The sequence below is a fragment of the Ursus americanus genome, chromosome 1, assembly GCF_024610735.1.
Source record: "Ursus americanus isolate L20-20 chromosome 1, mUrsAme1.1.p, whole genome shotgun sequence".
Classification (NCBI taxonomy): domain Eukaryota; kingdom Metazoa; phylum Chordata; class Mammalia; order Carnivora; family Ursidae; genus Ursus; species Ursus americanus.
In genome coordinates this window covers 19,945,636-19,960,956 of record NC_142127.1, presented here as the reverse complement: position 1 = coordinate 19,960,956, position 15,321 = coordinate 19,945,636, and the positions used below count along the sequence as shown (strand labels likewise).

Genomic DNA, 15,321 nt, shown 5'->3' with positions numbered 1-15,321 from the left:
GTGTTAGCTTGTCTGATGGTTTGATCCACTGGCTGGCAGTGGGCCACTTGGACATCCCCACCACCTTCAGGGAATGAGTGCCCAACCTGTCTCTGGCAGGCAAGGGCATCCAGGACAAGGAGAAGCAGGAGTGCAGCTGTGAGAGAGGGGATCTTCCCTTGTGTGCAGAGGCCCACACGTATTTTGATCAGTTATTCCAAACTCTGTCAACATAGACATTTAAGAAAAGGCAACCCTCGAAAAAGATACTGGGTTATCGGTCTCCCAAAGAGTTCACAGTTAGGCTTCAAGAAAAGCTGAAGTGTAGCTTAAACTCAGGCAAAATTCAAGTCCTATCATCATGCTTCCCTTTCTCTTTTGCCTCTTCTTTTTTTCTGTGTCACCTTCTTTGTTTCTTCTTGCTTCTGAGCTACTTATCTACAAGGCAGGAAAACGTGGCAGGTAAAGAGTTCCCAAATACACTGTCTTCGAACAGCTTCCATTCCATTCCAAATTCTTAGGGAAGAAGGCTGACTGGCCCTGTTTGGGTAAGGTGCCCCCGGAACAATGAACTACAGACATGTTTTTCAAGAGCTTTGCCTGGATTAAGTCTAACTGCAGAGTTTCCTCCTGGCTGGAGGTACCAGTGAACAAGAAGAAGTTCATTGAGAATTCAGAAGCAGCTCTGAAAGTTTTGGATACACTTGCCGCTAGAGTCTCCCAGGGCCTCCAAGCCTGGGTATCTCCAATGGACGCCACGTGCCCCAGCCCCCACTCGCAATTCTACAGAGAATGTTCACAACCCACTGCTCTTGCTCCTATGGTTCTGGCAAAAGCTCAGTATGTGACAGCAACATGAAACACTACATTTGGCATTTCCCCATAATGTCCCCATGGGACAAGTGGGCAGATATGTGTGTGAAAAAAAAAAAAAGGCTCCTGACACCCAAGAAGATAAAAAGGGAAGGTTGATGAAAGAACAAGTAAGGCAGAGTAGTAGTTGTATGCCTGGCAAGACTTGGAGCAGGGGTTTTTATCAGACCTCCTCCCCTCTCTTCCTCCCCCCCCCAGACTTTTCTCTCCCTTCCCCTGCAATGGGCTCCTGAATTCTTCGAGTTTATTTTCTCTACTCCGTCAACAGTCATCACAGTGTTAAGGAAAAACATTCCTTCCATTTCCTTTTTGGGATTCCAAGCAGCATTTACAAATTGCTGAAGAGTTAGGAAAGATTTTCAACTGGTAGACAAAGTATTCGTATCGAAAGCCATGAGGTTACTACTGAATTAATGAGCATGGTTATCTTATTTTCTGTAAAAAGGAGACTGAACAAATGTACCACACATTTTTGTTCCTCTGGGACGTATTAAAATACATGGACATTTAACTTCTGCAAGATAGTAATGCTGCATGACAATGTCATCCTGACAGGAACACGAAACATCTCCATGAGAATACTCTGCGGATTTCTTAACGTGTAATCACAATTATTGTTACCTAATTAAAATGTGCTTTGGAATATGAACTAAAGGATAAACTAATAAAATAAGAAAATAAAATCAATGTGCTTTTTCTTACACGAGAAACCACAGAGAACTGTAGTGGACGATCCTTGCTGATCCAGCAAAAGCTCTGGGTATGTGATATATGATGATGGGGCTAGGCGTTTATATCTCAGGTCAATAAAAAAGTAATCATTGAGGAAAATGTAGCAACCTTGGTTCGTGTAATAATGTTAAAATATAACTTTCATACTTTTTGGTTTTCTGCGCCTATACAAGATTTTATCTAAGCCTAAAAGTGCCTGTTTAAGAAATACGGCAAGCTGTGCATTTCCATCACATCAGGTTTTTGCCTAATTAAATAATACTTTGGTATTTTCAACAAGCCAAGAACATCACATTGTATTCCGGAGAATACGTAAGAGGATGAAAGTCCCAGGACCCTGTTAGAATCAGTGCCCAATGAATGGCTATTTTCCTAGCAACACCACGGGGCATGAGGTTAAGTCTTTCGGTTGTAGTTTTGCATGTGCTCTATTGCATAAAAATACATTGTGCCAGGCCCTTGGTGCTGTGAAATTGATCCCATCAGCATGTAGGTTGACCAGACAAATGCTTTAGACATACTAAGAAGCATTTCTTTAAGCATCATCACGTGACCTACCTCCAGTTTACATGCGGACCAGTTGCCGAGGACCCAGCTGTAGCAGGGCGTTACTGGGCAGGTTTTCTGCTGGGTCAGCTCTGTGGGGCATGGCCGTCCTTCCCCTTGGGTTGGCATAATGATAAATCGAGTCCGGCTCATTCGACCTAAAATGATAAGGAAGGGTTGGTTTTTTGTTTATAGGCTGGCTTAGAAAGGGAATTAAAAAACAGAATGCTGCCTTACATACATTCGTTAAAATACACTGAACTTTGTCACGTCTGGCTCTCAGTTTTTCTGCCATTTTAAGTGAGGTTTCTATGGATATGCAGGTTATGTAAGGTCTGCATAATGCTTAAGGTTTTGGAATTCTGTCTGTGTTTTACTTCTTTAGTCTTCCTAACTCCAAACTCTGTATTGTTGCCCAAATAGACTGATCCTGTAAACACTGGGAGAATGCTAATTAATTCAGCAAATATTTATTAAGCTCTACTATGATCCAGGCATCTTTCTATGTGCTAGGGATACAGGGATGAGATTGCCAGTTGTAGCTCCTGCCCTCACAGACCTTGTATTTTAGGCCAACATTAAAAATATTGAAAATAGAGTTGTATCTTTTCTGTTAGGTTCTAAATTAGCAAGTAGGGTAAAAATTGCACACAACCCAAATTACCCTAGAAAATTCCTTGGGAAGGTGCCCAAGGAATAGTCTCCAGACTATTTTTGAATTAATTCAATATGGACAACTGTCCTACAGTTTAGGGCCAAATTTTTTTTTTCACTGAATACAAGATGAAGTTGTTGGCTTATGTGAAGGAGGCATGATGTTTGAAAAAAACATGTTCAAATACTGGTATTGCATTTCATTAAAAAAAAAAAGGCAATTGGTTAATAGGAATAGCCAAGGAAAGAGCGGGACTCCCATGTCATTTTATGGCCACATGTAGGTATCAGGTCATAAACCCGTTAAAGAAGTTAGATGTCTGTGTTTCTCTCTTGCTCTCTCCCCCACTCATTCCTGTCCTTAATCTTTGTTTTTTTTTGATGAGGTACTATGTGCAAGTAGTTGCATTATTATTTTCTGTGAATAGGATGTCCTTCCGTTGTTGTTATAAAGTTAACTATGTAATTGTAATTTGTGATAAAAAAAGAAAAACAGAGGGTACCATGAGAGCATGTGATGTGGGTATATGCCAGTCTGGGAAGGAGTCAGAACATTTCCATGAGCAGAATGTATGACCTTTGAGCAGAAATCTGAAGACGTCAGCCAGGCATGAGGTACAGAAAGTGTCTCATGCTGAAGAAAGGGCACGTGAAGAAGTCCTGAGATGCAAAGGAGCAAACCACATTTGAGGAACTGACAGGAGGCCAATGTGGCCCAAACAGAGCTAGAGGAAGAATAGGTTGAGGCAGTGCTAGTAAAGCTATTTAAAATGGGGTGTTTTAGTTGATGTCAAGGATTCCAGATTTGTACGTGAAGAAAAATGGAAAGCTAGGGAGGACACTTCAACACAGAATTCACTTGAAAGCCCTGGGTCAGAATAATTCTCAGATGCCCTCAAGTTCAGAGACAAGTAAGAGTGACTCACCTTTCAGTGGACTAGACCTCTTACTGGCTACCAGAAGATTATTAGTTTTTTGGTAACTAATTCCCTCACAGAAAACCTTTGAGGAAAACAAAGAGGTTGTTTTTGTTTTTGTTTTAAATTAGGCTCCACTCCCAGTGTGGAACACCCTGTAATTAACACCTGAGCCAATATAGTCGGGTGCAGATGTAGTGAAAAGAAGGGGCACATGCTCCCCAATGTTCATAGCAGCAATGTCCACAGTAGCCAAACTGTGGAAGGAGCCGAGATGCCCTTCAACAGATGACTGGATTAAGAAGATGTGGTTCATATATACAATGGAATATTACTCAGCCATCAGAAAGAATGAATACCCACCATTTGCATCGACATGGATGAAAATGGAGGGAATTAGGTTAAGTGAAGTAAGTCACTCAGAGAAAGACAATTATCATATGGTTTCACTCATATGTGGAACATAAGCAATAGCATGGAAGACCATAGGGGAAGGGAGGGAAATCTGAAGGGAGAGAAGTCAGAGAGGGAGATGAACCATGAGAGACTATGGACCCCGGAAAATAAACTCAGGGTTTCAGAGGGGAGGGGGGTGGGGGGTAGGAATAGCAGGGTGATGGGTATTAAGAAGGGCACGTGTTGTGATGAGCATTGGGTGTTATGCGTAACTGATGAATTGTTGAACACGACATCAAAAACTAATGATGTACTATATAGTGGCTAACTGAACATAATAATAATAAAAAAGAGTCAGGTGCTTAACCGATTGAGCCACCCAGGCATTCCTAGGAGGTTCTAATCACTGCATTCTTCATCCTTGAGGTTTGGGCTTCTGTCCCTAACATGGTGCTTCACATATATTAAGCACTGAATATTTGTTTAATTCATATTTTCATACATTGTCTACATGATATCCGGTATCTGAAAATGTGTGATGATATATCAACGCAATTATTGAAAAGGTACCAAATACGAAGGTAATATTCTAAATACTTAAATGCCGAAGAATAACAACAACCCTAAAGGAAAATTCTTCCCATACTATGGATAAGGAAAATGAGGGAGACTTTAATTCACTGGTCTAAGATAAAAAAAACTACTAAGTTGCAAAACAGGATTCAAACTCAAAGTTTTGTTCCAGAGGCTGCTGTGTTAGCCCTGAGTTAGAGAGCAAGGATAGCTACTTACCCCTTTCTTTTACGGGAAGGTAAAATTTGAGTCAACAATGACACATGCTTGGTAAACAACAGAATTGACCCATTCTTCTCGGGTGAGATTTCCTATGAAGACCATGCGTTGTTGATGTCCTACCCAGCATCACTCAAGTAAAATCATACCAGTTGGACATCATTCATATGAAATGTCCCTGCTTGGTGAATACAGTTGGTTCAAGATTTTACATTAACTCTTGCTTAAATGCTCTTCAGTTTTATAATAATCTTTATATTTATTCTCTTGACCTAAATACCTATTACCCTAAATGTCATTATAATTGCATTCTATTCTATTGCTATAAGAATAATAACAATGCAGTGTTGCCTTTATCACAGCTAAAGAGGCTCTATTTCATCATAACCAAATAATTTCAAGTTTGCTCTTGAATTGATGACATGCAGATGGCCATTACTTTAGAACTATTTTAGTTATTTCTATTAAAGTGACAGATATCTTTTGCTGGACATAGAGGTGGGGGCAACGTAATGTATTCAACAGAAAAACAATGATTCTATTACTTTTTGAAATAACGAAAGTCTTAAAATCATCCACTGAAAGCACAGCCATATGATTTCTCTGTCTTTTGCTATCCTAACACAAAAATAAGGTTTTCAAACAATGCCAATTACTACCAAGAACACATTTTTAATAGCAAGGAGTTTACAATACTCCTACATTTTGAAGCATATTGTCATGTTTAAGTGGCTAATATTAAAGTTCAATGACAAACCTGCTGCTAATTGAAGGCATGAGTGTGTAAAAGGTTTCTGTGGGGCACTTGATAGAATTGAAGTTTCTTTTTTAAAATTTTTATTTATTAGAGAGAGAGAGAGAGCATGCACAAGCAGGGGGGAGCAGCAGGCAGAGGGAGAAGCAGGCTCCCCGCTGAGCAAGGAGGCAGGGCTTGATTTCAGGACCCCAAGATCATGACCTGAGCTGAAATCAGTGGCTTAACCAACTAAGCCTCCTAGGCACCCCTCTTTTTTCTCATCAGTCAGGGATATCTGGGTTGTATAAATTAAATAATCAGAGAAAGCACCCCCAAATTAAGCACTCTTTCACAAATCCTGCAATTGCAAATATTAAATCTAGCTACATGGAATACAGATGGTACCAGTAAGGAGGCCCACTGTCTCCAATGGCAGTAGTCTAAAATTGCCTGGGATTCCGAACATCAGACGGGAAGGAATAGCCGACCAAGCAATATCTCTCAACACTGATTATTCTAAAAGGAACCCCTAAAATCAGGAGCCTAAAGAAATTGTTTTGGTGATAGTGAATTTTCATGTGAGGGGAAAAGCAGTAGCCAAATTATGTAGCCAAATTAAAGATATTTAAGTTACAATGTGATATAGAATATAAGAGAACGAGAATTTTAAAATAGCTCATGTATGGTGAAAAGAAACCTGGACTTGGCAACAAAATTCTCTAGCTGGAAACAGTTCTCTTGATTTAACAGCTCGTAAATGATGTGACTACATGGAAGTATTTTAACTCCTCTGCACGTGAATTTCCTCTTCTGTAAGATAAAGTCTACAGAAAGTTCTTACTGTCTGAGGATAATTCATGCTGGGGAAAATGCCACTTAACAATCAATCAGTTTAAATGGGAATTAAATTACTTTTAATAATAAAGTCTAAGTGGGACTTTTTCTGGAACTAAAAAGTATGCAAGTGAGTTTATTTGATCTAATATCAATTACCGTGCCGATGATAACTGCAACAATGTAGTTGTTATTAGGACAAATAATACATCAGCTATTACTATTTCTTATGTAGTTTTATGATTACCCTATAAAAGATCCATTGTTTCATGACTGGCTTGTGCAGCTTGATAATCAGCGTCTTTGGCCTTCGACTCACTTTTCATCAATTTTCTCAAGAGCTCCCTTTAATCTTTGGTGTACAGAGTGTTCCATTTTATATCCCTTTGTTTTGGGTACATACTCTATTTGCAGCTACAGACTGACCGACAAATACTCTGATGAAATGACAGAACATGTGTCAGCGGAGAAAGGTTGTTGGTTGGGGGATGGATTCTTAGATGGTCAGTTCATTAGTGAATATTTGGATATTATAAAGGCTTTGGCATCCTTCAGAACTCACAATTATGCTGATTCAGGTGAAAAGTACTGAGATGACGAGGATTCCTTAGAGTCATCTCCCATTGGTTATATAAATAAAAAAATACCATATAGAAACCACCTTAACAGTATATCTAAAATATAGCGGATGGCTGTTAAAACTGTTATTTTAGGCATTTATTTTAACAACTGTTATTTCATAGGTATTCCTAGAAATGGTGTTAACCGTTTCTACTGGTATTCTACTGGGCTTATGATATGCAATCTCTAATGATTCTGCCTGGTCCCAACCCACCAAACCAACCTCTTATACTGTAGTTTGGATTCCTTCTGCCCTCAGAGTAAGGGTGAAGATTGCTACCATGCATATCCTGATGCTTTCAATCTGAAAATGGGGGCATTTCCTTGGACACACCATCTGGATTCCTCTTGTTTGGGTTTATGTTTTTCAATAAAAGTAAAAGAGGACTAGCAATGTATTTGGAACCTGAATTCAATAGTTGCTATAGATAAGATGTTTAACAAGCAATACCCATGAGATGTAAAAACAGAAATCGACTCTGTTCATCTACTCTTCAGGCTATAAAAAAGAGAAAAGTACTCCCTTACAAAATATGTTTCCAATTTAATTAAGACTCAAATTATAGTAGGGTAGGTTTGCTAGCGATTCTCTGAGTCTTTTCCTCTCCTCCCTTGACGAATATTGGGAACTCATTATGAGCAACGGTGATACTGGGCCTACTGTTAAATTAGCAATAATTACTTGCAATAAAGAAAAAAGAATTGCATGGTAAGAATGCCAGGAAAAAAAAGACAGCGAGGTACATGACTGGTAACACAGACACACACCCCACACACACCCAAAGAGAGACCTATATTGGTACCTGTGTATAGGACCAGATCACACTCCCCCTGAAGTGTTCAGACTTCACTCTGGGGCTCCTGACAAAGGGGATGTGGAAAATGTAAGCAGTAAAAAACCTCACAAAACTGTTTCAATATTTGTCAATTTATAAATTCATAAAAGGAAATGGAGTCAGTGCAGTGGTTCTCTGACCAGACTTTCAAGTCCAAGGAGCCAGCCGTCATATACCTTTATAGTGGCATGCTTTAAACAATAGTTCTTCTACGGCCCTGGCATATGGTCATTGCATTAACTGAAACTTATGATTTTGATAGCTCTGGACAGTTTGAATATGACCAAACAATGCAAAGTAGGGGAAAGTGGAAAAGGAAATACAAGAAAAATGAGCAATAAAGAACATACCTATTTAACCTTACATATTTCATCAAATAAAATATCTGAGCAATTTAGATGAACATACCCACAAGCCCCAATGCACTGCAGACATGTAAATATAATAACAACAGTATAAGAAGTCACTTTGGGCTTATAGCATGTCATTTGAATATTATGACTGGTTTGCTTTCCACCCAGGCATTATTTCTTTTGAATAGGAATTGAATTTTCAAGGCATATGCATAATGGTCTTCCAGAGCTGACATCTACAAGGGATTGGCCAACCTACACCACGAAGGGTGGGGCTCAATGTCACTAACCTCAAGTTGATGGTGGTCCTTTCTGATGTGCACCCAACATTTAGGTTTTTGAATACAGTGTTTTCCCTTTTAAGTATTTCCTCCTGTGGATTTATTCTTAAGCTTTTGGTGCCTGCTACTTAATATTAGTAACAAATACTAGATGACAAAACTAATGAAAAAGAAGCCACGGGATACTAACAAAAACCTCATTAATAGTTGGTCATGTCAATCTATTAATTTTTATCACATAGGTCTCTGGTTAAGAATTTATTGTATAATACTTTTGTCATTACAAAAGTATTCCTTGTTATGGAGGGAGGGACTAAGTTACTTAAGTGAATACGATGTGCTGATACAGAGGTGACACAGCATATTCTTGCTTAGTTCTTTTCCCTTCCTTATCCTGCTTACTTGGCTCTCCCTTCTTCTGAGAGCACCTGTTCTCCTGACTACCCTCAAATAAATAAATCACTTCAACAAGAATCCCAATCTCAGACTCATAGACACAGTTATTAATATTCTCACTTCATAAACTGAAGCTCAGAGAAGTTAAATATTTTTTTGCAAAAATCACACAGCTAGGAGGACTGGAACAAAGATCTAATTTACTCCAAAAGCATGTGCTTCTCAAAGGTTTTCATCTGGTCCAAGTCAGGCATCAGATGCTATGCTGTAATTTTTAGGCCACTTGGGCAAGTCTGAGATGTATACTTAGGTCAACCCTCTGCAATAAATGTGTTGCCTATATTCATATATTTCATATTTTCCTTTAGTAAAATGTAATTAAAATTATAGTACTAACATCTTCTATTCTGATAGCTCTATTTGTTTTGGGTACTTGTCAGTCAATTTCTGAAAGCTGTGGAAAGTTACATTGTCTAAAATGTTCAGTTAAATTCGTGGGGCTCTTTATACTGGAATCTACTTTAAATTCTCTTAACAAATATCACTTAGTGGTGCCAGGCTGGCTCAGTTAGTAAAGCATGTGACCTTTGATTTTGGGGTTGTGAGTTCGAGCCCCATGTGTGGTGTGGAGTTTACTTTAAAAAAAAAAAAACTTAAAAAAAAATCCTGCCTAGATTTTTTTATCCAAGTTTAAGTGTAAACATTATTTTACATATACTCTCTGGTGGTCATGGATTTGGGATCAGTGCTATTCTCTCATGTAACAGACTAGGGAAAAATTTTGGCCCTGATCTGCAACCTAAAGACTGATCTTTGGCCTATGGTTGGCATTGTTAGAGATGGAAGATATGGTAACAGTTTTGCATTCAGAGCTACGTCCAAGGGTTTCCCCTACAGAGAGATTCCTTGGCCTATCTGAAAATTGCTGCAGGCGTCCGGATACCTGTCATCCTAGAGAACACCCAAGTTACGCAAGATAAAGATTCCATAAGCCTTTCACAGTAAAGCAGACTAGTCTGAGCCCTGACCATCTATCTGGGAGTGAGGTCAGCTAAGGAAGAAATAACAAAACCACAGTTTTAGAGTTGGAGATAGACCACGGTATCACGGATCATGATAGGTCTTTCAAGGATGGAAGATTAGGCACCTTTGGCTTTGCTTGGAAATAAAGAGCTCCAGAATTCTCTGTAGTGTGTTCTAGCCACGCATCTCCACTTCTACTCTCAACGATCACATTTCAGTCCCATTAAAAGCTAACAAAACTTGGTGGACCACCGTAAAACCCTATATGCAGCAGAAATATCCCAATAAGGAGCTCCCCGCGTGACACAAAAGGAGAAGGGCAGAGAGAGTCATTTTGGCCATCCTGCAGCTACTGTGTCCATCAGAGTCACACCTTTCCCAGGTAATATTGGCTCCCTGCAGCTACGTTCCAATTGATGGGCTAGAAAATACGCGACATTATTGATTAGTAAACAAGTATACATTTAGGAGGCTTAAAATTCTGGGGGCCTTCTTAAAACCCTTACTTCCCTTTGTGTTCCAATCTGAGATCCATTTCCTCTGCTTATTTTTAAATATACCTATAAATTATGAGAATTTTTATAAAGCGATACACAGGGCCATGGACCTACAGGAACATTTACAAGTACAATGTCAGATGCAACGGGGCAAAGTAGAACAAATGGGGCTTTGGAGACACCTGAATATGGGTTTGAATCTTTCCTCCATAACTGACAAGCTATGTGACCTTGAGCAAGCTACTTATCACCTCACCTGTGAAGTTCTGCCTATGCCTATACTTGTAGTATTGCTGTAAAAGTTTACTAAAACACTTCTGGCTCCAATAATTGTGACTTTGACCAACAGATGTTAAAAAGTAATTATTCCAACATTTCATCAGTTTATAAATAAAAAGTAGTGCAAGTGAGTTCTGCAAAGACTAGTTCAAAGACCTACAAGTTGCCATTGGAAAAGCCAGCTCAAAAACTCAGATCTTCTGGTTTCTGGTTCAGTCTTCTGTTTTCTCCATTCTACCATTCTATATTTAGCTTCTTATTCTCTTGTCATAAGAACTAATTACTTGATATAGCAAATAAGTTTGAATTGTTATAACTATTAGACTGGGCCTGATCAAGGATACCACACTGATCACATTTTATGCAGACACTAAAACTGAAGACTACCAGCTTAACTTTGCTTAAAAAGAAGAAAAAAAAAAAAAGCCAGAAAAAATCACAAAGTGGTGGTACTTTGGAGTTAATACAAAATTATTTTTGCTTTACAGACCAGAGTTGACAGAAAAATTATATGCCATTTGGGAAACAGAATCAGGCCGGATTACATAATATAGAAAACACAAACTCACATACATTGAATTAAAAAATATGAAGTAGGAAAAAATCACCGTTTGGGATTAATAACATTCTTAGAGTGTTATCAGTTAAATAATAATTATGAATAATTCATGTTATGCTAAATTTAGGGAGTTCTACATTCCACTGAACTGATGAAAATTCAACAAAGAACATGACTAATCCAAATATTAAGCTCTTCTATTACAAGCTTTGATCTTTGAAATCTATCTAAAAGGATCCCTTAGTGGAAGCTTAGAATCAGTCTTTCTGACGTGAAATAAATTGGATTCAAACTGTTCTGACCTTGAAATCTTTAACACAATTAGAAAGTATATGACAAGCATCAGGTGTACATTAAAGAGGCATTCCAGACACTTCGAGAATAAAGGAAGAGCTCATTTCAAAATCTCTCCCCAGATCAATGTAGTTCTGTGGATTCGATTGCGAAGTGTGGCTCGTGGGGAGAGCATCTGGGTCATCCAGCACACCAGCATTTGCCTGACAACCAGCAAATTCATAAACTGAGACAATTGTGTGAACTTTTTTGCCTTTGATAAAGAAGTCAGCCGAGAGCCGCAGGTGCTGGAGTCAGACTCCCATGCAACTTGCTTGCCCACTTTAATGTGACTAAATAAACTATCTCCTCTCATGGTTTCTGCCCCATTGCCACCAACAGTTGGAAAAATGAAAGCGGCTCATATAAAAGACAGCTGCTGGCACACTGTCTCAGAAGGGACAAGGTACAGATGCTTTTCAATGATAGTTTCCAACCCTTTCAGCTCCAGAGTTTGGTCTCTTTTAAGAAACACATTCATCTGTGCCATACATTTTTTGCTTTTGATTATCGCCGTTTGCTTATTGCTTTTAGGTTGTGCTGCACGAGGATTAAGGCATGATCTAAATATGTAATTCTCTCATTTTGGAAACATTACTATCTGCCCGTGGTGGGGGTGGGTGATGATCAGAGAAGGGCGGCGCTCTAAGACTGGGGCTGGAAACGGACAAGCTTGGGGGCTGTGGGATACAATGTAATGTAACGACAAGTGATCTCTGCACTATCCTGAGGCTGGGTGCTTAGAAATTCTAGGGTCATGTGTCCTAGTCTTTGTACTGTTCAATTTATTTTTTTAAGATTGAAATCGGGCACAAATGTAATGAGAACAATACTTATTTTTAGGTTTTCGTCTGTGGGTCCTGACATGGAGGGTTCAGTGTACCAGGTAGTCAACAAGTGCTTGTGAAGTTGGGCAGGAGCAGAGCCTCCTAAAGAAAACACCAGTCATAAGAGCTGTGGCACCTTCTCATTCAATGTGGACATAGATATCACCACTTCGATGGCCTTTCTTCCCCCATCCCTCATTCCCTTGCAAGACACTTGATCTCCTTATTCTCCATTACACGACCTGTTTTGGTTTCATCATGGACGTCGGCTATTTTTGTGTTTATATACTCATTTATTTGCTATCTGTCTTGTCATCACCATCCAGTTTTTCACTGGAACATTCATTGTATGACATCGGGGGACTCTGTTTGCCTGGGATCCTTTACAGTGTGGCCTTAGCTGTTGGGAGAATGTCCGGCATTCAGAAAGCGTCCAATGAATATTTGTAAAACATAGGACTACACTTCTACAGTCTTGCCTTCAAGAACAGATGTCTAAATAGCATGGGCACCACGTAATTTATTTCTCATATTGCTACTTTTGACAATGAAAGAAGACACTGTTAAGTGCCAGGATAATAGGTATAAACTTTATAAATCTTTGCTGAATGAAAAAAGGAACATGGAGCACACACACATTTAGATCACTGGAGGGTCTGACAGATATCAGGATTATGGAATATATTTTTAAAGGTATAATTACATCTGACAATTCAGGAGATCAAGACATCTAAAGATCAAGAAAGGATTCCCAAGCAGATATCCTAATAGACCTTTAGAAACTAGCTAGAGGTAATTTATAACTAGTGCTATATTGAAAGCCAATGGATACTATTTAAATGACTTCCAAGTGCTTCATGCAACTTCATTTCTCCAAGTAGTTAACATTCCTTTCCCAGTCCCACTGGTACCTTAGTTCACACAATGACTTCCTTAGGAAATCTTTGTTTCTCTTTATTATTCTAAGGCCTAGAAAAGGTGAATGTAAGTTCAAACTCTAATTACCTAGAAGTCTCCAATAGTAGGATTCAGATTTGGAAAGGATTTTTTGTTTCTTGTTGTCTTTCTAATAGACAAACAGGGCCTGCTGAGTGCACAGTACTAACAGAACTGCTTGAAAAATTAAATACTTGAATACTAAACTTACAATTAAGGGTCTTATTTTTAAAGGTAGTGTATTAGCATAACACGGAGATCTGTCATGTTTCACCGACTTGGTACAGTGGCAGAATTAGGACTGCCAAGCAAAAATAATAATAAACAGATCCGTCTCCTTTGCATTGAATGAATTTTTGGGTAATGGTACCTAAGATGTATGCATTTAGTTAGAGGATGAGGAAGACATCCCCTAGCAGGGGTTGGCTGCCTTTGGGCTTGTGATTCAGTCTGCAGGCTCTTCCCCTATGATGCAGAACCACAGGGGCAAGGACAGATATCAGCTGAAATTCCTCCAATGTGTCAGGTACTGTGCCCATGGGAACTGGGGGGATTTACCCATGAAGAACCCACACAGGGTCTTTGGGCCCTCAGACATACAGACATTACAAGTGAGTTAATTCATGCATGAGAAGAAGAGGAGGCGGCAGTGGGGTGATGGTAAGATGCCCCAGGTAAGGAAAAGTAGCACACACTCAGGGATGTGACTGAAATACACCGTATTAGAGCAGAGAGCCAACATATCAGTGGAGGGTGATGGGCATAGAGAGGCAGGCATGGGTGAGATCCCATGGGTCCTTGTGGACCATGCTTACAGTACAGGACTTCACCCTTTCTCTACTTTTCCATGCTACCCTTTACTACTGTAAAAGAGACACCTCCCAGAAACCCATGAGGACAAGACTGCAGTGTTTACAGCTGTGCAATAACCAGGGTGAGTTACCGATGGAGGAGGAGCAACCAGTTGTTCTGACAAAAGACATTACTAATGTGAAAAACACCTCTCATTTGTATGAGTCTGTAGTGAACTCATCAACATACAATATTACCTCTTTGCTTATTTATCGTCTATTGTCCCTCAACTACGTTGCAACTCCATGAGAAGAGGGCAAGTACCTACCTCCCACCCACTGCTGCATCCCAACACATTGAGCTAGAACTGGCACATGGGTATTTGTTTAATGGATAAACGGCTCTTAATAAGAAAACAAATTTGCCTTTTAAAAATACACTTAGGCCATGTCTACAATGTACGGATTTTAACTGGGGTAAAAGGATGAGAAATGAGATTGGGAGACAGAGTGACTAAGTCTATAGAATAATCCTTAAAAGATTCTAGGGAATCTCCAATGACCCTCTCTACTACTGGGGGCTAAGAAGATGGAGATGGAAATTAACATACAATAAACACCCATGATGTGTCAGTTATTGTGCTAGGTGTCCATATACTTCATATCATTTAATTCTCAAACTAAAAACACCTCCAAGTATGCATGAACTCTATTTTATAGATAAAGAACCTGAGAATCAGATTAAGTAATTTGTCTCAACAGCTGCGATTTGAAACTAGATTTACTCAACTTTAAAGTGGATGCCCAACTGGAAACCGTATCATGCTGCCAATCAGAATATTTGAGGAATAGTCAGTTACTGAAATCTTGAGATTTACAATTTGGTTTCCTGAGGTTCTTTACGGGCTCTCAACTGTGCAGGAAATGGCATGTCATTATTGGACATTGTGACTCTCATATTTTCATTGTGAGTGATGCTCTTTGCGGAAGTAGTTTTCAGTTTCCTTAGTCACATTTTCCTAGTACAGACCCTGACTACTGTTTTCAGCTCTGCCCTCTCCAAAATCTGATAGCTGAGTTCACACATGAGCCCTTTTTCCATGCTGCATCCTGCCTCTGTTCCTCAGATA

At 39.3% G+C, this 15,321-nt stretch overlaps 1 protein-coding gene across 2 annotated transcripts in view; it reads right to left on the bottom strand.

The window, feature by feature from the left end:
- Positions 1-15,321, bottom strand: part of THSD7B (thrombospondin type 1 domain containing 7B) — an 818,519-nt gene that overhangs the window by 19,802 nt on the left and 783,396 nt on the right. For both annotated transcript variants that reach the window (XM_087858825.1, XM_045782780.2), the window contains exon 21: positions 2,143-2,288. In XM_087858825.1, the coding sequence (XP_087714951.1) occupies positions 2,143-2,288 (146 nt within the window). The remainder of the gene's footprint in view (positions 1-2,142; positions 2,289-15,321) is intronic.